Raw genomic sequence first — 24,149 nt, forward strand, 5'->3', positions numbered from 1 at the left:
CCCCCCCCCCCCCCCCCCGCGCCACACTAGAACCATTCACATTACAGTTCATTTCTGCCTCTCAGGCTCTCCCATCTCTCTGGAGAGCCTTGGGACAGAGCATCCTGCGTGCGCGCGGCCCTGCCCGCTTCCGGCCCCCGCAGGTGTGCGGGGAGGGGGGCGAGGAGGCCCAGCCCAGAGCCGGCGGCTCCCGCCCCGGCTGCAGCAGCAGGTTCCCAGCCCAACTCAGCACTCCCGTAGGTGCCAATTTTAGCCTCTGCCACTATTCTGGGCTCCATGCCTCACCACTGGCTGAGCTGGCTGGGCTCCTCACCCCCCAGCATCACCCCCACACTGCTCCTCTAGCCTCCCTCCTGCCTCACAACTCCATCACCTTCTTCGTCACCCGTTCCACTGTTTAGGATCCGTGCGGAGCAAAGACCAGAAACAAGGAGAGGGGACCGACCATTCTAGGCTGGATGGACATTAGAAACAGAAAAGGACTTTCCCAGGGCCAGGAGGGAGGCTGGTTCCTCCAGGCTTGCACCTGCAGGGGAGACCTTACGGGAAGGCCCTAGGAACTCCCCCAGCCAGTAATCCTGGCCCGGAACCCCAGACTTAGCCTCCCCGCAGTCAGCAGGCAGGGCTGAGGAATGTACTAAATTTAAAAACAGACAACCAGAAGCCAGAGTCCCGGCCTCCCGGCTCCGCCCACTAGGGGCCGGAGACCAGGGATGGGCCCAGACCTCAGCTTTTCTCCCAGGCCTGGGGTGGGAGAGTGCCACAGGCTAAGGATGGAATCTTAAAAGGCCATACTGCAGTCTGGGCACCCAGTGGGCGGACTGTGAGGCCAGGACCGGAATCCCACGGTCTGGGAGCTCTCAGGCCCCAGACTCAGAAAAAAAGCAGACCTAAGGTTCCCGCCTTTTTCTGCCTCCGCCCCCATCTCCCAGCCTGCCCCTCGCCCCATGTCCACCTCTTCCCATTAGGAGATGAGTGGCCAGGCAGGGGTTTGGGGGTGGGTACATAAACCCGTCCACCTTGAGAAACACCTGGACTTTTCCTGAGCTAGGCCTGCTGCCTGACTTAATATTCATCTTCTGTATCCCTGGGAACACCTGCAAAAGCACACCACTTGCATCCCAATCCCTCCATCCCCACCCCACTCCTATCCAGTGATACTTCCCAGATTTTCAGAAATTATTTTTTTAGATACCCCTAAACAAAAGGCAACCCTAATTTCTGCCAGAATCTAAAAGTAGCCACCACCAGAGCAGGCGTCTCTTGATCTTGGGCTGAGTTCAAGTCCCATACTGGGTGTAGAGATTATTTACAAATAAAATCTTAAGGGGCGCCTGGGTGGCTTAGTCCGTGGAGCCTCTGACTCTTGGTTTCGGCTGGGGTCATGATCTCACAATGGGATCAAGCCCTGCCTGGAGTCTTGCTTTGGGCTCCACGCTCAGGGCGGAGTCTGCTCAAGATTCCCTCTCCCTCTCCTTCTCTCTTCCCTTCTGTCCCCCTTTATTTATTTAAAAATAAAATAAAATAGCTCGTTTAACTTGACAAATGTGTTCCGCGCACCTCCTGGGTGGAGAGGCCATCCCAGGCAGGAACCTGGTGTCAGAGTGTTGGCAGTAGATGGACAGTTAGAGTCCCAGGGATAGCCAGGCCCAAGAGCTACAGTGCCCACGAGTGTGTGCTCTTTTCACGGCTCTGGGCCTTGTATATTCCAGGACAGGAAAGACTGAAGCATGACTGACTCCAGGGCCCATCCCTCCCAAGATGGTGGAAGAAGGGAAGAGAGGGGAAAGCGGGCTAGGTGAGGTTTGTTGACAGGCGTGTGAATGTCAACTCTCTGGGTCTGCAGCACAGCCCCGCCTCTGAATAGCTGGGGGACCGCTAAGTTATCTTGTCTGCAAAATGGAAATTGAAACACTTATCTTTGCCAGAGTGTTATAAGAATGAAAGGAGATGACCTCTGGAGGAGTGTTTTGTCCAGCGTGCTGACTCTAGTCAAATAGGAAGGAATAAGCCACTTCCTCTCTCACTGCTGGACTTCTGTCCAGCCACACCCCCCTGGTGTTTACCTGCTTAGGAGCAGTCCTGCATGGGGAGGAGGGGCGGAGGGGGCTGAGTGGGGCAGGCACACACACTCGTGAGTGGGGGGAGGACTGGACCAGAGGCCCAGGCGAGGAAGGGCCAGCGCAGCAAGGTCCTGACTCACTCTGGCTCTTTCCTGCTGCCTGTCAGGCCCCATGCTGCCCACATCCCCCTTCACCCGGCGATTTTACCCCTCACCAAACTTGGGCCACGGGTGGGCAGATGCAGACCCCTGGGGATGGGGATGGCCCCTGGGCGGTGCTCACTTCCCCTGCCAATTCCCACTGCAGGCAGGGAGGGCAGCTCCTGCAGCACCCTTCACCGAGCTGGGCCAGCTCCCGGGACATTGGCCTCCGACCCCAGGGCTCCTCGCTGCCTGGTTCCCTAGAGAGCTCGGCTCTTTCCTGCCCACCCCCCCCACCCTTCCCCCACCCCCAGCTTTAAGATTCTCTAGCTGCTCCTCCTCTTCTCAGACTGTGTGGTCCCAGGCCTCAAACTCCCCAGTGTGGCCTGTGGTGAGCAGGTGCTAACAACCGGGTTTCATCTCTGCCTTCCCAGTGCACGAGAGAAAGAGGAGTCCTGGCTCCGAGGCTGGCAGAGGGGCGAGCCTGGCCCTGTGGGGGGAGGGGACCGGGGGGAGCCCAGCAACCTTCCTGGGGATAGAAGCCCATGGCTCGTGGAGCCAAATAGGAGGATGTTTCCTCTGGGGCTTCTTTCAATGCTCAGAGGCCGCCCCAGGTTGGAAAGTACTTGCATACTTGGGGAGGCCTTGAGAGGAAAAGGGGGTGGCTCATTCTGCCAGTAAATGAAGAAAATGGCAATGCATTCAAGCAGCGGACAGAGACCCCGGTTTCCCAGAGCCCTGGGTTGGTAATAAGGGAGAGGGCAGAATACCTTCACTTTCCTGGGGTCAGAACCCTACATAGCCCCACACACATGGGTGTTCGTGTGCTTCCATAACCGTACACTTTCCAGGCTTCCCCTCTGCCTGTGGTCTAATTTCAACTCCTTCAACTGCCACATCCACCCATACAATTATAAGTGTAAAAGCACTTTGCAAACCCTAATACTCTCCAGAGTAGTAAAAAGTATTGCTATAATTATGATCGTGATTATATCCAACGGTTAAGATCTCTGCTGCCCGTCTCTGCAGCTACGGGGGGCCTAAGGGGAGGGAGGGCTGGGCCGCCCTTCGGCTTCTGAAGCTCCTGCCCTTCCCCTGGTCCGGCTGTCCGCAGCTGAAGCTGGCTGCTGAGCTGGAGGTATGGGGAGAGCAGAGGAAAGCTGATGCCCCGGGACACAGGGAGGGAGTCTGGGAGAGCTAGCATGTGAACCACTGTCCTGAGTGTCTGTCTCCCTGGGAAGCTGTGGAGGGGAGCGGATGGGGGTGAGGAGGAACGGAATCAGGGAGGGCAGGGGGGCCCAGGCCTCCTGCTTCCCCAACGGCTCCTACCTTGGCCTTTCCGGTCATGCCCAGGAGGAAGCTGAGGGTGCGCTGCAGTGGGGAGCCTGCCCAGATTCCTGAGCCCCGTTCCAGTCGGCTACAGCTGCGGAGGGAAAAAGAAGAGGTGAGGAGGTGGAGACGGAGCTGGGAAAAAGAAACAAAATGTTCCCAGAGAAGGCGCCTGGGTGGCTCAGTCGTTAAGCATCTGCCTTCGGCTCAGGTCATGATCCCAGGGTCCTGGGATCGAGTCCCACATCGGGCTCCCTGCTCGGCAGGAAGCCTGCTTCTCCCTCTCCCACTCCCCCTGCGTGTGTTCCCTCTTTCGCTGTTCTCCTCTCTCTCTGTCAAATAAATAAATAAAATCTTTAAAAAAAAAAAAATGTTCCCAGAGAGACGGGGCCAAGGCAGGTGCCTTGGCCAGGAGGGGAGAAAGGAGGGCTGAGGACGGCCTGGAGATGGAGACCCCTCAGCCCACCCCTACCTCCTGGATGTGGACAGATGTTTGTGACCTACTGTTGCCAGGCCCCTCTATCTGGGAGAAAAACTCCAGGCTCCTCCCCGCTTTCCTACCTAACTCAGGCCCAGTCTCCTCTTGCGCTGCTCCCCAATGACAGATATGGGGTGAGGGCTCTCCAGAAGGGCTTGTTCGCCTCAAAACACAAGAGCCTGTGTACGACCCTCTGCGCTGTTTGGAAAGGGCCTCTGGGCCTAAAGCCAATAAGGAGTGGATTTCCTGGGATTTCATCAGCCCCATCCCATGAGCTAATCCCAAACCCAGAGCCAGGAGGATGTGTCAGCTAGAGATTTTTAGGACCACAAATCAGAGCTTGGCAACTTAAAGGGCCATGGCTAGCGCACTCAGCCGCACTGCCTGGGAGAGCCAGGCCACTCTAACCAGGCTTCAGCTGCAGAAGCCAAATAAACAGGTGCTGATTTTGTGCGCTTATTTTCCTGGCTACAGAAATCTCCCAGACTCCAGGCAATTCCTGAGCTGGGCCTGCAGCCCCTGCCCTCCCCACCCCGCCCCACCAGAGCCACTCCCCATTGCTCAGTTATCTGAACCTCCAAAGCTGTCCATGGGGTCCTGGGCCACCGTCTCCCCCTAAGACCGTCCGACCGCCGCTCTGCCCACTCACCTGTCAGTGACAACAGCACACAAGTGCCACTGTCCTATTCATCGGACAGCCTGGAGTCTGGATACAACGTTTCTTTCCCCAACTGCTTTACTAGCCAGGGGGGCTACTGGGAACTTTCTAACCCTTCCCTGGCCAATGAATAAGAGGGTGAATTCTTGTGAAGCTCAGGGAGAAGGAAATTTGGAAGCCTTTGATCAGAAATGTTAAGGGGAGGGGCGCCTGGGTGGCTCAGTGGTTAAGTGTCCCACTCTTGATTTTGGCTCAGGTCATGATCTCAGGGTTGCAGGATCAAGCCCGGCATTGGGCTCCCCACTCAGCACAGAGTCTACTTGAGATTCTTTCCCTCCCTCTCCCTCCGCCCCTTCCCACCGCTCATGTGCACCTGCTCTAAATAAATAAAGAGTATTTTAAAAAAATGTTAAGGGGAGCAACGTTTCAGGAAGCAGAGACCCTTGGAGTTACAAAATCCATGGTCCAGTCCCATTGCGCCTCTTCCAGTTAGGCCTTTGAAGGGCTGCGGGTCTCCCAAACTCACCTTTGGCTGAGGTCAGTGGCAGAGGACTGGTAGAAATTCCCTGCTGACACAAAAGGAGACGAGAAGAGAAGCGTCCAGGGCTGCCTCCCCCACCCCCTCCTAGATCAGGTTCCCAAGCTGCAGGTGCTTGGGCAGCCTTTCCTGAGGGCTGGTGCTGCAGAGAAGGGAGGGAGGTGGGGTCTGAGTGGAGCAGAGCTGAAGAGCTCAGGGGCCAGGGAACAGAGCAGGAGGGCTCTGCAGAGCAGGGGCCTGGGGGCCTGACGTCTCAGTTCTGTCTCTGCTGAACGGAGAGAGCAGAGGTTTCACCCCAGCTCCCAGTTCCCCTCATCTTGAGGACAAGGTGCGTTACAGGTAACTGTCCTCCATCTCTGGGGATAGGGGGTGCTGGGGAGCCACAGTCTGTCCTGTGTCCTCCTTCATTGGAAGGAGGGTCTCAGAATGCTAAAGTCCTGAATTCAGGTCTCTCATTTGAATAAAGGCATTTTGCTGTTTCCAAGGGTGTGCGGTTAAAAAGAACCCAGGACATCGGGGCTCTGAACAGATGGCTCTGAGGGCTGGTGGCGAGACAGACAGAGCAAGGGGCCCCCACTGCCTTACTCCCCACCCCCACTCACCAGCTGGATCAGAGCAGCCCAAGAGGCAACTGATGCCGCTCATGGATACAGACTTGGAAAGCATGCCAGGGGCCGAGTGGTCCAAAGGGCCAGCAGACGGATGACAGCAACTCTGACCCTAGAATCATGTCAAGAGTCCTCACACGAAGTCAGGCTTTATCCCTCTCCCACTCCCCGTGCTCCCACTTTCCCGTAGAGGGTCTACCTTCAAGCCCTCAGGACTCCCACCCTCTGCACTGCCCACATCTGCGACATTCCACCTGAAATCATTGGCAAGTCATTCCTGCTAGTGAGCATTCTGCTCTCTGCCACAGTTCAAGCCCTATGGAGAAAGTCTCTTAGAAAAAAATGTACTCCAAAGGGTTTCCAGACATGACAAACTCAAACTATAGAGGCCAAGCAGGTCATAAAAACAAAAGGACATGACTGAGACAGCCTGGGGTTAAGACAAAAGGAGCAGGAATATTCATGAACCACACACCCAACCATCAGGAAATTAATATTTTTCTCAAGCCTACATGAAGCATTACAAAAACTGGTCACATATCAGGTCATAAGGCAAATTTTAACACATTTCAAATCATCTATATCATAGAGATCACAGGAAACGAACCAGAAATCCCTTTCCAGTGGACTGGATAAGGAACCTGTGATATATCTACACATCAAAATACTGGTCAACAATGAGAATGAACATGCCACAGCTCATCTGACAATATGGATGAATCTCACAAACATAATAGTGAGGGAAAGAATCAAGACACAAAAAATGTATGTCCTGTATGATTACATTCATATAAAGTTTAAAATAAGCAAAACTAGGGACACGTGGATGGCTCAGTCAGTTAAGTGTCTGCCTTCGGCTCAGGTCATGATCTCAGAGCCCCACATTGCGTGTAGGGAGTACTTAAAAATAAAATCTTAAAAAAAAGATATTTTATAACAACAACAATGAAAATACTATAGAATTACAGAACAAAACTTGTGGGAGATGACCAAAGTGGTTTTTTAGGGGTAATTTATAGCCTTAAGACGCTTATATTGAAAAATTTTAAAAAGCTGAAAATTAATGAACTATGCCAATTTTAAAAGGTTAGAAAAAGACAGAACAAGCTCAAATGAAACAGAAGGAAGGATATAATAAGGATAAAAGCAGAAATCAGGGCACCTGGCTGACTCATTTGGTAGAGGATGTGACTCATGATCTTGGGGTGGTAAGTTTGAGCCCCATGTTGGGCAGAGAGGTTACTTTAAAATTTTTTTAAAAATTAAAAAGGCACAAATCAATGAAGTAGTAAACATAAAACAGGATCAATAAAGCCAAAAGTTGTAGACAAACCTCCAGTAAGATGGCAGGCAGAAGGAAGGCAAAAATTGAGGAAGAACGTGGGGCAGACCCAGTGATTGGAAAGGCAGGAGAAGACTGACCACAACTTGATGATAGCAATTTTTTTTTTAAAGATTTTATTTATTTATTTGAGAGAGAAAGAGTGAGAAAGAGAAAGCACAAGAGGGGGGAGGGTCAGAGGGAGAAGCAGATTCCCCACTGAGCAATGCAGGACTTGATCCTGGGACTCTGGGATCATGACCTGAGCCAAAGGCAGACACTTACCAACTGAGCCACCCAGGCATCCTGATGATAGCAATTTTGAAAATGCAAACAAAATTCCTTACAAAAATGTGTGTGTATATCTATATAACTTGACAAAACTGAATCTAGAAGAAATAGAAAGTCTGAATGGTCCTACTGAAGAAATGGAATTGGTAGTTAATATTTCTATAAACAAAACAAAACACACCAGGCCAAAAACATTTTATAGGCAAGGCACAGATCTCTCACGGAATAGAGCACTGATATCTTATGCAAACTCTTCCAAAGAATAGAAATGAAAACTCTCCAACTCTTTCTATAATGTATGACTTTGATTCTTAAACTGCATACAGTCAGTGTGACAAAGGAAGATTTGGGGCCAATCTCTCTTATCAACATAAGTACAAAAATCCCAAACAAAATATTAGCAAACTGAAGTAGATTTTCAATGTCTACAAATTGTTTGCTGTTGCCCCCCCAAGGAGGCCTCTATCCACTCCTTGAGTCTGGGCTGGCCTGTGACTCCACCAGACGAATAGAAAGTGGTGGAAGTGGCATTATATTACTTTTGAGCGTGAGCCTCGAGAAACTTTAAAGCTGGGGCACCTTGGTGGCTCAGTCAGTTAAGCGTCTGCCTTCAGGTCAGGTCATGATCTCAGGGTCCTGGGGTCGAGTGTCACATCTGGTTCCCTGCTCGGCAGGGAGTCTGCTTGTCCCTCTCCCTCTGTCCCTCCCGCCCAGGCTCATGCCCTCTCGCTCGCTCTCTCAAATAAATAAATAAAATAAAATAAAATAAAAAAGAAGAAGAAGCCCTAAAGCTTGCACTCTTGTCCACTTGGACTGCTATTTCCACATGAACAAGCCTAAGCCAGCCTCTAGAGAGGCCATGTGGATGAGAACAAAGGCATCACAGCTTTCAGCCGGACAATCGACAGGTGTGAATATGGCCAGCCTTGGCCGCCCGCCCTACTCAAGCCACCAGACACCTGCCGCCATGTGAGTCCAGGTGGAATCGGCAGGACATTCCACTGAGCTCAATCCAAATTACCTACCCACAGAATAGTGAGAAGGAAAACACGTTGTTTTAAGCCACCAAGTCTGGGGTTGATTTGTTATGCAGTGTATGAAACACATAATCTGTCATGACAAAGTTGGATTCATCCTATGAATACCAGGCTGGCTTAACAGGAGAAAAATCTTTACATTTAATTTCCCTCAGTAACATATTAAAGGAGAAACATAACCACCTCCGTAAAAGTAAAAAAGCATAGAATAAAATTCAATACCCACTTATTGTAAAACCAAAGCCTTGGCAGTTAGGAATAGAAGAAATCTTCCTTAACCTGATAAAATGTGCCCTTTAAACACTTACAGCCAAAAATCAATTTCAATAAGACGTACTCCCTCTAAAATCAGAGACAAGGATACCATTCTCGTGAATAGAAGCATTAAAATAAACTGCACTGGTGCTTTTTCATTTAAAAAAAAGAAAGAAAAGACAAGAATACCCGTCATCACATTGCTGCTCAGCACTGTGTTAGGATCCTAGCCAGCATAGAGGGCAAGAAAAAGAAAGGAAAGGAATAAAATTTGGAACAAAAGAAACTAAGCTCATTTACAGATGACACAATTGTCTATTAGAAAAGAAAAAAAATCACAGATAAATTGTTATAACAAGGGGTGCCTGGGTGGCTCAGTCGTTGAGGGTCTGCCTTTGGCTCAGGTCGTGATCTCTGGGTCCTGGGATGGTTCCCTGCAGAAGTCTGCTCCTCCCTCTCCCTCTTCCTCCTCTCCCCTGCTCATGCTTATGCTCTCTCTGTCTCAAATAAATAAAATCTTTTTTTTAAAAATTGTTATAACAAAAACAGGAAAGAGAGTTTAGCAAGTTAAGTGTGTATAAGACCACTATACAGGGTGCCTGGGTGGCTCAGTCGGTTAAGTGTCTGCCTTCGGCTCAGGTCATGATCCCAGGGTCCTGGGATCCAGTCCCACATCGGGCTCCTTGCTCAGCGAGGAGCCTGCTTCCCCCTCTGCCTGCCCCTCCCACTGCTTGTGCTTGCTCTCTCTGTCAAATAAATAAAATCTTTTAAAAAATAAAAATAAAATCTTAAAAAAAGTGGACAAAGGCTTGAACAGACATTTCATGAAGGAAGATATGCACATGGCCAATAAAAATATGAATAAATGGGGTGCCTGGGTAGCTCAGTCTGTTAAGCATCTGACTCTTGGTTTCAGCTCAGGTTGTGATCTCAGGGTCAATCCCCACATCAGGTTCAGTGCTGGGACTGTAGCCTGCCTGGGATTCTCTCTTTCTCCCTAGCTCTCTACCCATTCCCCACCGTGCTCTCTCTCTCTCAAAAAAAAAAAAGGAAAAAAGAAAATTGTCCAACAGATTTTTTTCAACAGGGACATACAAATTAAAACCAAAATGAGATACCTACTAGGATATCCACCAGGATGACTAAAATTTAAAACTTGACAAAAGAAGTATAATATACCTAAGAATAAAATCTTTTAAAAATATATACCTAAGAATAAATCTATATCCACAAGACCTGTACAGAAAAAAATGATATTAGGTATACTATCTGGGGTGCCTGGGTGGCTCAGTCATTGGGCGTCTGCCTTCAGCTCAGGTCATGGTCCCAGGGTCCTGGGATAGAGCCCCACTTCGGGCTCCCTGCTCAGCGGGATGCCTGCTTCTCCCTCTCCCACTCCCCCTGCTTGTGTTCCCGCTCTCACTGTGTCTCTCTGTCAAATAAATAAATAAAATCTTAAAAAAAAAAAAAGAGAGGTATACTATCTTCATGGGTAGGAAGAAGCAACATTGTACAGATGTCAACTTTCCCTAAATTACTCTCTAGATTCATTGCAACTCCAATTAAAATCTCAAGCATGTTTTAGTGCATATTTTACATATGTGTTATGCTTTTTTTTTTTTAAGATTTTATTTATTTGACAGAGAGAGACACAGAGAGAGAGGGAACACAAGCAGGGGGAGTGGGAGAGGGAGAAGCAGGCTTCCCGCCGAGCAGGGAGCCCGATGTGGGGCTCAATCCCAGGACCCTGGGACCATGACCTGAGCCGAAGGCAGACGCTTAATGACTGAGCTACCCAGGCATCCCTAAAAAGTGTTTTAAGAGATATTTATTTAATTTTCAAAGCCATAGCCACAGTATTTTTAAATTAACTGGAATTGTTTGCTTTACCAATTCCTCTTTTTATTTTTTTATTTTAATTTATTTATTTGAGAGAGAGAGAATGAGAGACAGAGAGCATGAGAGGGAGGAGGGTCAGAGGGAGAAGCAGACTCCCCGCCGAGCAGGGAGCCCGATGCGGGACTCGATCCTGGGACTCGATCCTGGGACTCCCGGATCATGACCTGAGCCGAAGGCAGTCGCTTAACCAACTGAGCCACCCAGGCGCCCACCAATTCCTCTTTTTAAAAGATCCTTCCAAAAAATAAAAAAGCCCTTCCAAAAGGGATCTTAATAAAGTTGCAATATAAAAATATAAAAAGCAATGAAATATAAAATGTCTAGTCTTTTTTTTTTCCTCTAAGAAGTCTGGGGATGTATATGTAGAATAAACGAAGATCTTCTAAACTCCTCTATAATTAATATTTGAGTCAATATTGGGAATTGCTTTCTTGGTCTGAAAATTTTCCCATCTACAGAAAGGCCCACAAACCATTCTGGTTTTTTTATGGTCCCTCCTGCTTTCCTTTTTGGTTCAGATTATCCCATTATTTGACCTAAGTGGAGTAGAGAATCCAGTTCTTGTTGAGTGGTGTTTTGCTTGGGGATGGGCAACTATCTTTTTTTTTTTTTTTTTAAGATTTTACTTATTTGTCAGGGGGTGGGGGCACAAGCAGGGGGAGTGGGAGAGGGAGAAGCAGGCTTCCCACCAAGCAGGGAGCCCGATGCGGGGTTCGATCCCAGGACCCCGGGACCATGACCTGAGCCGAAAGCGGACGCTTAACGACTGAGCCACCCAGGCGCCCCATACGTCTTATACTTCAATAAATGTTTATTTTTTAAAAATTAAGAAATTCAGGGGTGCTTGGCTGGCCCAGTTGGTGGAGCATGTGACTCTTGATCTAGGGGTTGTGACTTCGAGCCCCACATGGGGTGTAGAGATTACTTAAAAACAAAATCTTTGTAACGCGTGGGTGGCTCAGTCATTGGGCATCTGCCTTCGGCTCAGGTCATGGTCCCAGGGTCCTGGGATCGAGCCCCACATCGGGCTCCCTGCTCGGCGGGAAGCCTGCTTCTCCCTCTCCCTCTCCCCCTGCTTATGGTCCCTCTCCCCCTGCTTATGGTCCCTCTCTTTCTGTATCTCTCTCTGTCAAATAAATAAGGTCTTTAAAAAAAATCTTCAAAAATAAATAAATAAAAGTTAGGAAATTCTGTTTATGTAAAGTCACCATAGGAGAAGGAAAAGACGAACCACTTTTCTCCATTTGGTGAAAAGATAATTGCAACATATATAACAACAAAGGATAGACATGGGCAAAAGACGTGAAGAGGAAATTCCCAGAAGAGGATACACAAATGGCCTATGTACATAGGAGAAGATGCTCGATTGCATGTGTAATACGGATCATTCAAATTCATACTGTAATGAGATTTATAACTGCTAGATAGGCAACATGAAGAAGTCTGATGGCTCCAGATGTTGGAAAAGATTTGGATCAACAGGAACTCTAATATAGTTCTGATATAATTCTGATGGGGCTGGAAACATGCCATGATTTTGTAAACTTGAGGTGCACACTCTGTCACCCAACAGCTCCTCTCCAAGGTAGGTGCTCTTGGGAAACTCTTACAAGTGTGCACCACAAGACAAATAGAGGACGTTCGAAGTGACACTGTTCATGACAGCAGAGTGGACATTATCTAACGTTCAAGGGTAGAGTAGGATGAAAACGAATAAACTCTAACTATCTGCAGCACATAGATAAAAATTAGACACAATGTTGAATGAAAAGGCAGGTTATAGACAATTTTGTACAATGTAATCATTGGTTTTTAAATTCAGCAACAAAAAATAATATAGTATTAGGTAATGCATATATATTTGTTAAAACTATAAAAAATGTAGATGGGTGATAAAGAAAATTCAAGATAGTGATTATCTCTGGGGGTGGGGCAGGCGAGGGAGCAGCAGAGGAGAAAAAGGCAAGGCAAAGACCTCCCAGGCTTTGGTGGTGTACTAGGGTTTGAGATGGGTGACTGATTTATTGGGCATTCGCTTTCAAACATCATACTTAGAAGATGAGGGGGAGGGGCGCCTGGCCGGCTCCGTGGAGTGTGGGACTCTTGATCTCAGGGTCGTGAGTTCCAGCCCCACGTTGGGTGTGGCGGCTATTTAAGAAGAAGGAAAAAAAGACATCTGAATCTTTTTTTTTTTTTAAATAATCTCTACACCCAATGTGGGGCTGGAACTCACAACCCGGAGATTAAGAGTCACGTGCTCTACCGACTAAGCGGACCAGCTGCCCCAGAGACATCTGAGTCTTAGAGTGTCAGCCCTGGGCTGGCCATGCAGAATACATTCTGGAGCTGCCCTTGGCTCCCAGGCCCTCGGGCTGCAGGCTGAGGGCCCACTTCATGAGCCTCAAGCTTGGTCTGTGGACCTCGGTGCGTTTGTGTGCACCCGCTCTGGAGGAACATGTAGACAGGGAGAAGTTTCAGGGAGTGCTTAGAGATTAGAAGAAGAGAGGAGGGGAAGCAGAGCAGGAAGGCAGGAAAGGAGACAGCACCCCCGAGCAAGGAGCGGGAGCAGCGAGAGGGGGGCGGCGGGGGGGGGGGGTAGTCCACAAGTCCTCGCGCTCAGCCTGCAGGCCAGCCTCTGTACTGGGCACTTGAACTTTTTTTTTCTTTCTTTTCGAAATAATCACAACTTTAAAAGATAGTTTTTATTACCCTGATTTTCGGAGAGATGAAATAGATCCTTCAGCTGGTAAGTGTAGGATCTGGGAGTTGGTCTGACGCCCCACCCTATTCTTTCTGCAGCACCACCTGGGACTGGGGCACGGGGGCTGCAGAGATGCTGGCAGGAGGGAGCGCTGGTGGGAGAAGATGGGTCCAGCCACTGCCTGCAGCATCCCGTTACCCTCACCCTCTCCCCCAAGCCACGGGCTGGACCGAGGAGGCCGGCGTTGGGGCCCCTGGCCAGCTAGAGAGGAGCTGGAGGGGAAGCAGCCTGAGTTGCCCGGCTGAGCTGGCCGGCACAGGGGTGCCTCTAAAAGCCTTGTGTGTCCTCAGGGGTCCCTAGGTCCTGGCTTCAGATCCCCAGATATGTTCCCTTAAGCCAGAAGGCTGGACCGACTCTACACCCTTTCTCATTAGATAATTCTGTGATTCCCTTGTTAGAGATCTACTGTTTTTCAGGGCACCAGATGCCTAGTTTCATCCCACACATTATAAGTTTGGCTCCAAAGCTGAGAAATGGGGGTCCACAGAAAGAAGTGGTTATCACAATCAGGGGAACAGGGGCCTTTTCATGAGGGGAACAGAGATGCCCACATCAGCGCAGAGCTCAGACACAGAAAGGTGGGGACAGAGAGTCATACAGAAAGAGGCAGGGGCAGGACCCCAGGAGTGGGGGACAGGGCACGCAGACCCGGGGAGGCGGACAGAGGGGTTCACACAGCAGCCACAGCCTCAGTCAGACAGAGTCGGAGCGAAGCCCGCGCGCAGACAGACCAGCAGCCGGCAGGACAGAAGAAGCAGAGAGCGGTGGCTGGACAGGCAAGGGGGCAGGAGAGGGGAGAAGGCGCTGGCCTCCCCGGGCACTCTTGTCCATACCACGCGGGAGGGCTGGCCACCTAGGCGCTGCAGTTCCAGAAAGGCGTCCAGTTCCTCTTGGCTCTGCAACAAGGGGGCCTCCCGGGCGCCCGTGCATCCCACTGCCTGCAGTTTGCTCCTGAAACACACATGGCCACCACTGCCCTCAGTACCTCCTGGCTCGCGAGGGCCACCAGGGAGGAACCCCGCCCAGCCCAGCCCTTCCTGTCGGCACAGAAGCAGCCCCGACCCAAACCGCCCGCCTTGGGGCTGTGCTTTGGCAAAGCTGCAGGCAAGGGTGGCCCCTGCTGGCCGTGGGACAGTACTGTCCTCCGGAAGGACGCCGGTGCTCGCAAGAGGCCACGGGCAAGCCGGAGGCTCACTCCTTGCCTGGTGTGTGATGCCAAGCTTTGCCCCTCTTCAGCCCAGGACTCCCCAGGGGCAGAATTAGTGCCTGATGGTGAAAGGGGACCCCTGGATGACCCTGAGATACAGCTGGCCCCACATGAGGGGCAGCCAGGACGTCTCTGCCGTCGACTGGCTGCTCTCGGGAAGGTTCCATGAGCCCTGTGGGCAAGGCTTCCCAGCCGAGCTGCCCGCAAAGACGGTTCAGAGGCCCGGCACAGGGTCCTCGCCTTTCCCCCACCAGCTCAGCCAGCTGTGCCCAGGAGCTGCTCACCTGAGGTAAGGGAACCTGCCCGTGGGGACCACGGCCAGAGCAGAGAGTCAATGACCACTCACACTGAGCGTTCCACGTTGACCCCCAGACCTTCCGTTTCTGACTTCCTCTGTCTTTGGGGATGTGGTCAGGGGTTTTCCAGGCGAGGGGGACAGCTGGTCCCTGTCTTCTGCCAAGCAGACTCACACAGACCTCGTCCCCCGCCCCCGCAGGGCTGTACTGTGATGCCTAAAACATCCTGTATCTGCGTCAGCCTGGGGCATCCAACCAGCAATGCCCCAGGGACACGTCTCAAGGAACCTCCCGAAGTTCTCTGGGCTCACTTTCCTCGGCTGTAAAGTGAGGAGTTTGGGCGCCATGATCCCTGAGTCCCTTCCAGCTCTGACACCCTTTATGGGTCAATGAAACCCAGAGTGGGAGGTAGAGGCAATATGGCCCCACTCCGTACCTTCCCCTCCACGGCCTCCCCCACCTGCCCCAGAGACTGGAGGGACGCTGAGGGGAGCCACACTTTGAAAAGCAGGGTCATCCTCCCCAAAGGCCCGAGAGAGGCGGGGTTCGGACTCCCCAGGGAGGGCCCAGGGCCCAGGTGTCCTCCACTCCTGGCATCCCTGCCCAACCACTGTCTCCTGGGTCTGGGACTTGAGGGAAGGAGGGGCAGGGGGTCCCCTGGGGGTTACCTGCTCAGTGGGTCCTGGAGCTCCCTGCCTGGCCCCCAGCTATGTCTTTTGAACGGGTTGTGGTTGTGGCCATGGGCACGGAAAGCCCCTGACCTTCGGAGGGGTACAGCATGGAAGCCATCTCCCTTCTCCGTTTTCCCCTCCGCCTCCTCCTCCTCGTCTTCCTCCAGCTGCTCTCTGGACTCGACCACAGACAGGCAGCGGGGAGTGTGGCCTTGGGGCACCAGGTCTCCACCTGCGAGGAACACCTCCGGGACGTCTCCGTTCATGGGAGGCACACGCAGGCCAGTCTGAGTCAAGAAGACAGAGGGGGTGAGAGGCGTTCTAGAACCCTGGAACTGGGCCGTGTCACAGGCAGCCTCCCTTCCCTGAGGTGCGGAACAGGAGCATGGCTGCCCCAGAGCCCAGAGGAGCAACCAGCTTTGCTGACTCCCGGGGCAGTGCTCTTTCCAGGGCATGAGGACATCCTCATTCACCCGTGATTCTTCCACGTCCTGAGCACCGGTTCAGCAGACAACCCAGCCAAGCAGAGAGAGACAGATACCGTTCCTGTCCTCAAGGAATTCACAGTCTGTGTGCATGTGTGCACTCGTGTGTGCGTGTGCGTCTCTGTGTGTGAGTGCATGTCTGTGCGTGTGCGTGTGGGTGCGTGTCTGTGTGCGTGCGGGTGCGTGTCTGTGCGTGTCTGTGTGCGTGTGTCTGTGTGTGCGTGTCTGTGTGTGCATGCGTGTCTGTGCGTGTGCGTGTCTGTGCGTGCGTGTCTGCGTGTGCGTGCGTGTCTGTGCGTGTGCGTGCGTGTCTGTGCATGTGGGTGCGTGTCTGTGTGCGTGTGCGTGCGTGTCTGTGTGTGTGCGTGCGTGTCTGTGCGTGTGCGTGTGCGTGTCTGTGAGTGTGCGTGCGTGTCTGTGTGCGTGTGCATGCGCGTCTGTGTGTGTGCGTGTGTGCGTGCGTGTTTGTGTGTGCGTGTCTGCGTGCGCGTGTGTGTGTGGGTGCGTGTCTGTGTGCGTGCGTGTCTGTGTGCGTGCGTGTGCGTGTCTGTGTGTGCGTGCGTGTCTGCGTGTGCGTGTCTGTGTGCGCGGGTGCGTGTCTGTGCGTGTGCGTGCGTGTCTGTGTGCGTGTGCGTGCGTGTCTGTGTGGCTGTGCGTGCGGAGACAAAAGCCCAAATCACAAATGACTACGCGGCCGGAGTGCCCAGGGCCACAGGGAAGATGCACAGAAGGCTGCGTGCTGTCGAAGGACCGAGCGCGCAGCCAGTTGGAAAACTCAGTAAATGGCTCCCGGAGGAAGCGAGCGGCCCTTGAGGGGTCCAGAGGGCTGAGTGGTTAGCATCTGGCCAAGCTGGGGAGGGAGGGGCTAGGCAGACGGAGCAGCAGGGAGGAAAGTTCACGAGAGAGTATTCTGGTTTCTCCCTTGCAAGGCCGGTCACAGGGGAAGGAACAGAGCCGGAAGTCCTCCCTCCAGAAGCAGAGAGAAGGGCACCACCCTTCGCCACATTGAAATCTCTTCTCTCCCCCGCGCGGGCACTGTTCTCGCTGCCCAGCGCTCCCGGCAGCCCTCGGGCCTTCCTCAGTGTGTCTCGGAGTTAAGAACCCTCAGGAGCTCTTCAAGTTGAAAATGAGAAGCCCCACTTCAGAATGAAGTACCAAATACCGAGCACCGAGGTGGTGGAGGGGCGGGCGGGACCGCTCCTTTCCTGCGGGCCTCTGCCCTGCTCGCTCCTAGGCCCTGTCCCTGTAGGCCTCCTGCTGGAAGGAGTCTCCCAGGGCTCCCCCAGCTACAGAGCTGTTGGGAGGGCCTGGGAGGACCAGGAAGCGGTGAGCCAGAGTCCACCCCCGCCCCAGGCTCCCTGTGAGGGCGCCGAGCCTCCCCCAGGTCATCTTACTCCCCTGCATCCACACCAGAAGTCCGATGGTTGGAAAGTTGTTCCTTCAAGCTATTCTTCTGACTGTCACCACAACCTGTCCTCAGGCCTCACCCCAGCCAGCACCGCAGAGAGGCGCCTGTGCCGACCCCAGCCACCCAAAGCAAGGAAGGGGGTGAGCGCTCTGGCCCGTGCAGATGTACCTGCGGCCCCACCAATGGCTCTGGGGACAGACAGGGAGAGGCCTGGGCAGCTGGACCATGCTCCTCATGCCCGGGAGCCATGTAGGGGGCCAGCCGCCAGGACAGGTCTGCTCTCTCTGTGTCCACAAACGTGGCCTGGTGCATCTGATGTGCTGGCTAGAAATGGGATGTGCAGCTCCACAGCGAGTGGGATGCCCTCCGAGGGCCAGAGCCTCAGCCTGCCATCCAGTGGTCTCCAGAGCTGATATTTGGGGGCAGGAGGGGGACATGCCCAGAAAGTATTGTGAGAGGCTGGGGTGGAGGCGAGAGGACGACCCAGGGTGCTCACTGGGGACAGAGAAGCAGAGGTTGGAAACGGGACAGAGACCTCACAAAAGGGGCAGACGGGCTGGAGTTACCAGCCCCAGCTTCCATCTGCTTTTCCTGCCCCAGCGGGGTCTGTGGGGCTGGATTTGGTGGGAAGCCTTTCCTCCCCTCCACCCCGGGGGATGCCACCTGCTGGAGCGGGTGCTTGCTTCCTGGCCTGGTGGACAGAGAGTTCTGGTCCTGAAATCCCGCCTGTCTTCCTCCAGCTCAGGCCAAATGGAATCTGGCCTCTTCTGGGAGACCCACCTTTTCCTAGCACCTGCTCGTTCATTCCTGGCCTCCGCCCTCTGTGCAAATGGAACCAGTGGGGCTCCTTCTCCCTCCTATCTTCTTCCGTTTCTCTCCATTTGTCCTGTTCTCTCAACTCCACCCCTCCACGCCACAATGCTAATAATTTCTATTCTGTCCTTCGAAGAGATGAGGTGTAGCGAGGCGAGCTCAACCCCTCCCAGAGATACTCCTCCTCCACTCTTGGAACCGCAAGCTGGCCCCGTGGGGCATTCACCCCTCTGCTCCACCAGCTCCCGCCAGGCGCCTCCCGTCTCCCTCGGCCTCCTGAGCTCAGGACATGGTGCAGGGCAGTGGCCAGGGCTGGCTCTCATACAATGGTTTTATTTAGCCCCCAAATGAGGTCCCATCATGTCACATCACTGCTTCCGCGGAGCAGAGATAGGAGGTTCTGAAATAGATCTGGGGTCAGATGCTCGAGAGGAAGGCATGAGAGGAAAGCAGGAAGGGGCTCTAAGAAGCCATTCTTGTCTCTGGATGGAACAGTTTCCCCACCAGCACACACCATCAGCGTCTCCTGCCCCTGCTCTGAGTGGGTGCCATCCACCGACCGCACTGGTCATCAGTGGTTTGCTGGGCAACCGGGGTGCTGGGGTGGGAGCACGCAGTACTTTAACAGAGAGAGAGACCTCCGTTATTCCAAAGTCTGACACTGGGGCGCCTGGATTGCTCAGTCGGTGAAGCATCTGCCTTCGGCTCAGGTCATGGTCCCGGGGTCCTGGGATCGAGCCCCACGTCAGGCTCCCTGCTCAGCGGGGACTCTGCTTCTCCCTCTGCCTCTGCCCCTCCCCCCTGCTCATGCTCTCTCTCTTGCTCTCTCTCACACTCTCATTCACAAGCGTTCTCTCTCTCTCTCTCTCTCAGAAATAAAAAAAATCTTAAAAAAAAAAAAGTCTGAGACTATAATCTCCTGAGGGTGCTCGAGTGGCACCGAAGCTCATCGGGCTGGCCAGCTCTGCCACTTTCGTGAGCCACATGACCCTGGAGACCTACCTGCTCAGCACTTTCGAGCTTCAGAACCATCTGTAAAATGGGAACGATACTGACCCTGCCAGGCTGCTGAGACTCGATAACATCATACAGAACGTGACCGACCGTGTGCTCGGCACATGCTAGGTGCTTCCTAAATGCTCGGCCTTGTTTTTATTTAGAGCACAGAGAAGGCCAGACATGGAGAGATGGGGAGCTGGGGACTGGAAGGCCCAGGACAAAAGCAGGAATCAGCATCATAGGATGGACGCCCACACCTCTCTCTTAGAAAAAGGACAGCATGAAGAACTCGGGGCCGACGGTAACACAGCATGATGGGGACTCATGGCCATGAACGACCTCCGATGGAAAGGACAGCAGGTGGCCGGCATCTGGAGCGAGAAGGGCCGGTGGACCCTCGGAGAGAAGGGTGGGGCTGGGTGGTCTGGTCACGGGAGGCGGCGGCCGGCGGACTCTGTGGGCCAAATCTGTCCTGCCATCTTTTTTAAATGGCTGGGGGAAAAAATCCAAAGAAGAACGCTACTTTGTGACACAAAAATTCTATGAAATTCAAATTTCAGTGTTCATAAATAAAGGCTGTTTTGGGACACAGCCATGCTCATTCACTTACATATGGTCTGCGGCCGTGTCTGCATTACGACAGCGAAGTTGTAGCTGCGACAAAGACCATCTGCCCACAAAGCCTAAAATATTTATTATCTGGGTCTTTACAGAAAAAGTTTGCAGACTCCTGATTTAGAGCAACTGGGTCTCCAAATCTCAGGAAGGATGAGAAAGAGACCAAAGAGAGATGTTGAGGCTCAGTGCACACTAAGCAGGCACTGGGCCACAAGCCCGGGGGCAGGGGCGCTGAAGTCCCCAAGTCCAGCGCGTTTCCGAAATAGCACCCGGAGCCTGCAGGGGAGGAGCTAACCCGCACCGAGCGCCTACATTACCTGTGGGATCCTCATAGCCGGCTCTTGAAATACATCATCATCCCCATTTTCCACATGAAGAAACAGGTAGCACAGAGAGGGAGAGTGACCTTCTCAAGGTCACAGGGCTGTGGGGGGAGCAGGTGTGTCACACTATAGAGCCAGATTTCTTTCCTAACGTGGAAGGCAAGCTCCCAAAGAGAGCAAGCGCCTAGCTTTGAAAGAAATCTGGAGACACTGGTATTCACGGCCCCCCATGTCTGCCCCTTCACCGACCCAGCCAAAGAAAGGAAGCAATTAGATGGGGGTCCCGGAGAAATCAACTTTGTCCTTTCTACTTCCTCTGTTATCTTAGAAATCTGAGGTGGGGGGCAGGCGGGGCTTCTGCTAAAACCGCGGCCCGCATCTACCCCGCTAGGCAAAGCGGACTGCGGGCAAGCCTGGCGGGCCCTTTCACAGCCTGGGGGGCTTCCTGGGTCTGGCCCTGGGGTCCTGAGTCTCCCAAAGGGGGCAGTCATAAGGAAGACCCCCAAGAGAACCAGATAATAAAGCATGGGAAGGAAGGGAGAGCCAGATGTCCTGGTCTGCTGGGTTCTCCCAGCCCTGGGGGGACAGGGTCATGGAAAACCCTTTGATGGTTCAAAATTTAACCTGCCGGCTTGTTCTCCACTGGCCAGTAAACCATTAATCCAGCAGTGTCCTCAGATGGGGCCGGAGCTGGGCTTCTCCCAGCCTCAGATCAAGAAAGCCCCAGTAACCACAGTTGCTTCCTGCCCTGCTCCCCAGACACCCCGCTCCATGGCAGGTCGCGAACACCCCCCTCCCCGGACGGACTGTCTCTCAGTGTAAGGCGCATGAGAGTTCACTATGGTGTCCTTTCTGCCGCCAGAGAGTAGTATCCCAATTCCCAAAGGCCAAAGGCCAAGGGTGTATGCAGAGGGCTTTCGTTCATTCAGCGGACATTGCTTTGGCACCTACAGGGGGTCAGGCTGGAGAGGGGGACCTAGCAGGGTCTATGCACAAATACGGGCACCGTCCCTTACTGGGACAGGGGCAAGACAGGCAAAAGCCGTCTATCTGCCCACATCAGTTTCCAGGCTGCTTTTTTTTTTATTTAAAAGTTTTTTTTTAAGATTTTATTTATTTGAGAGGGAGAAGAGAGCACATCAGTGGGAGGGGGGAGGGGCAGAAAGAATCTCCATCCCAGGACCCCAAGATCATGACCTGAGCTGAAGGGAGACACTTAACTGCCTGAGCCCCCCAGGCGCCGCCCCCCAGGTTGATTCTGAGAGGCACCCACCTGCTTACAGGACCCACAGGGCAGAGTTATCGATTTTATTGTTAGGACTTAATTCCGGAAGTCCAAAGCCAGAGAGCCGGCATCCACAGCCCCGGAAGGTAAGCACACCCCCCTCTCCTTAAGACAGCAGTCAGGCATCTACTCAAACACCTGCCCTAAATCAACCCCCCTGCCGCCGATATGCTGAGCTCACGAATCAGTCAGGAATTGTGCGGCTTTGGGCCTCCAAAGTTGACCACTTTTTCTGTTTAATTGGTTTGCAAACTAAAGCCAGGGGCCCACCCTCTTCCTTCCCACTGGGCCTGTGAACGCATCCTACCAGGGGCTCGCGTGACTGGAGAGCCTGGGGCAGGGCCCAGCAGTCCTCGTCCACCTCCGGCGCATTTGCTCCTTGGCACGCATTCAGGGTGCTGTGCCAGAGGGTGGGGCAAGAGAGGGTCTGAGGTTCAGAGGGACACACCTGAGAAGACTTTGGCCACTGCGTCCCAGGGAATTAACCCATCACATCTCAGGGGACAGCCACAGTGGGAGGTGGACTGGAATCTGGGAGTCCCTAGCTCTCAGGTGTGAGTTGGTGGCCCCTGAAATCTCACAATGGATGCCCAAGGATACAGGGAACCGTGTTAGGCCCTGGAGGGAGGGGACCCTGGATAAATGAGGATCTCGGGGCTTCACACTGCACCACCCAGCCTCCCGTACCTCCTGAGTAAGAAAAGGAGACCAGTCAACACCGTAATGGATTTTGGTGTCAGATGGACTTGCGTCTGAACCCCACTGCTGCCATGTTCTTCTTAGTTGTCTGGCCTTATTTAACTTCTCCAAACCCCATCTTCAGTGCAGGGATGACAGCATATCAGCCCCACCAAATCGTAAGGATTAAGAACGTACATAGAGGGTTTGGCACCACTTGTCATACAAGTAGTAGGTGTGAACTGTTGGCCGCATGTGAGACCCCTATTTACACACTTGCACCCACCCCCAAACACACAATGTTCTCTGATTGAAAATGGGAGCTGAATGCAGGAGCCTGGTGGAGAAGCCACACATGGCCACTTCCTGGTGTTGAGGGGCTCTTGAGGGGCTCTGCCCCCAGGGGGCTCCGGTTCCTGGGGTGAGGACCCAGGGAAAGGGAAGAGGGAAACTCACCGGGCCTGGGAGGTGTCCCAAGGATGGGGGCCCTGCTCCTGCTCTCGGCTGCTGGCTTCCGTACAGGGTAGAGTCCCGCTTCAGGGAGCCCCTCTAAGAACCCAGTCCAGCACCTCAGTGGGGGCGCCTCTGTTGGTCCTTTTCAGGTTACTGCTCATGGTCCAAAAGTTTGCATAGGAGGGGGGGCGCTCCTTCCAACCCAGACCAGCTGCCTCTTCAACTGCTCCAGCCCTTCCCTTCCCCGCCCTACTTCAAACACCCCAGAGGTGCTGTGCCCAGGCCTTTAACCCCTTGGGTGCCGTGGCAGGTCCCGAGGATCCCTGGGTCCCCTGTCCTCAGCACTCCCTGAAGAAAGCAAGGGGCGGCCGCCGGACTCAGGCCCACGTGGAAACAGGGAGAGGAAGCCAAGCTGGGGTTGCCCTGAGACTATGTGGGCACCTTCCCCCTCCCTCCAGCAGGACAGGGAGTGCTGAGGAGGGGAGAAAGAGGGCATCCCAGGGAAGGCCCACAGCTGGAAACCTACTTGACAACAGGGTCCTCCTGGGGCCAGGGAGGACCTTGGCCCACTCTCAAATTTGGCTGCAAAACTGCTGTTGGTCCCTTTAAGAGGCAGCTTCCAGGGGGGAAGGGCGATTACCAGCCACTGGGAGCCTGGAGGGCGGGCTTCTGCCGGGCTCCCCAGGGCACGGGCTCCCCCACCCCTGTCCCATCACAGCTTGGGGGGGCTGAGTCCCCTCATGGCAGAGGACGTCCTGACCTAACGGCCCTCCCTGCCCTCCTCCTCTCAGGCCCTGTGGCCTGGTGGCCAAGGGCACGTTGCCGTCGAGGACCGTGGCTGGCTCTGCGGGCTCCCCAGGCCGGGGCCTCAGAGTCCCCTGGCAACCTGTCCATACAGCGGGGACCTGGGGTGACATGTGTGCCCGCGGTGGGACAGGAACGCTGGGCCCACAGCCCTTGTGCAGGAGACATGCCCCTGCCGATCGCTGGGGATCTGAACAAGTCCTGCTCCCAGGGTCTCTCCTGAGCGGGGAAACCAGACGACTGAGTTAGACGACCCACAGTCCGTGGAACCGGCTCCAGAATTCTTCGTCTAGGTGACAGGACAGCGCTGCCACACGTGGAAACCGCGCCCTTTCCTGCTGGCTCGGCCCCAAACCACAGGAGCCACCGGGGCTGTTTCTCACTTCACAAGAACACGTTTAAGGGTAGGGGGTCCTCGGGGATCCTCTTGTTAAACAACCTGCATCCAGAGGAGGACACAGGCTCTGAGGCAGGCGGGCTGTCACAGGGTGAGTCCCAGAGGACCCAGGGGATTAGGCCTTGCCGCTTCCCATCCTGTCGGCTTCTTGGGAATTCCTAGACCCGGGCCCACGGACTTTCTGCAGCCAGAGTCCCAGGGCCTAGTATGTGAAGTGGGTGGAAATCTGGACACCTGGCTCCTCCTGGCACCAGGGCGGGGGTGTGGTGAGCCGGTGCCAGGAGGATAGAGGGCTGGTTTGCGGGGTGGGGAGAGAGGGCTGGTTTGCGGGGTG

The 24,149-nt window shown here is 53.6% G+C and overlaps 1 protein-coding gene across 5 annotated transcripts in view; it reads right to left on the reverse strand.

Moving 5' to 3' along the window:
- ARHGEF2 (Rho/Rac guanine nucleotide exchange factor 2) overlaps nt 1–14,325 on the reverse strand; it is a 36,591-nt gene extending 22,266 nt beyond the window's left edge. For 2 of the 5 annotated variants that reach the window (XM_035009792.1, XM_035009789.1), the window contains exons 1-4: nt 14,212–14,324; nt 5,809–5,926; nt 5,195–5,237; nt 3,533–3,626 (exon numbers count right to left, since the gene is read on the reverse strand). In XM_035009792.1, the coding sequence (XP_034865683.1) occupies nt 3,533–3,626; nt 5,195–5,237; nt 5,809–5,872 (201 nt within the window). In that variant the 5' untranslated portion in view covers nt 5,873–5,926; nt 14,212–14,324. Of the gene's footprint in view, nt 1–3,532; nt 3,627–4,093; nt 4,226–5,194; nt 5,238–5,808; nt 5,927–14,211 lie in introns of those variants that run through there. The other 3 variants (XM_035009791.1, XM_035009790.1, XM_035009795.1) reach the window with 3 other exon arrangements.
- Nucleotides 14,326–24,149: the final 9,824 nt, after the last annotated feature.

This window comes from Mirounga leonina, unplaced genomic scaffold, assembly GCF_011800145.1.
Source record: "Mirounga leonina isolate KUSES-001 unplaced genomic scaffold, KU_Mleo_1.0 Mir_154, whole genome shotgun sequence".
Lineage (NCBI taxonomy): Eukaryota > Metazoa > Chordata > Mammalia > Carnivora > Phocidae > Mirounga > Mirounga leonina.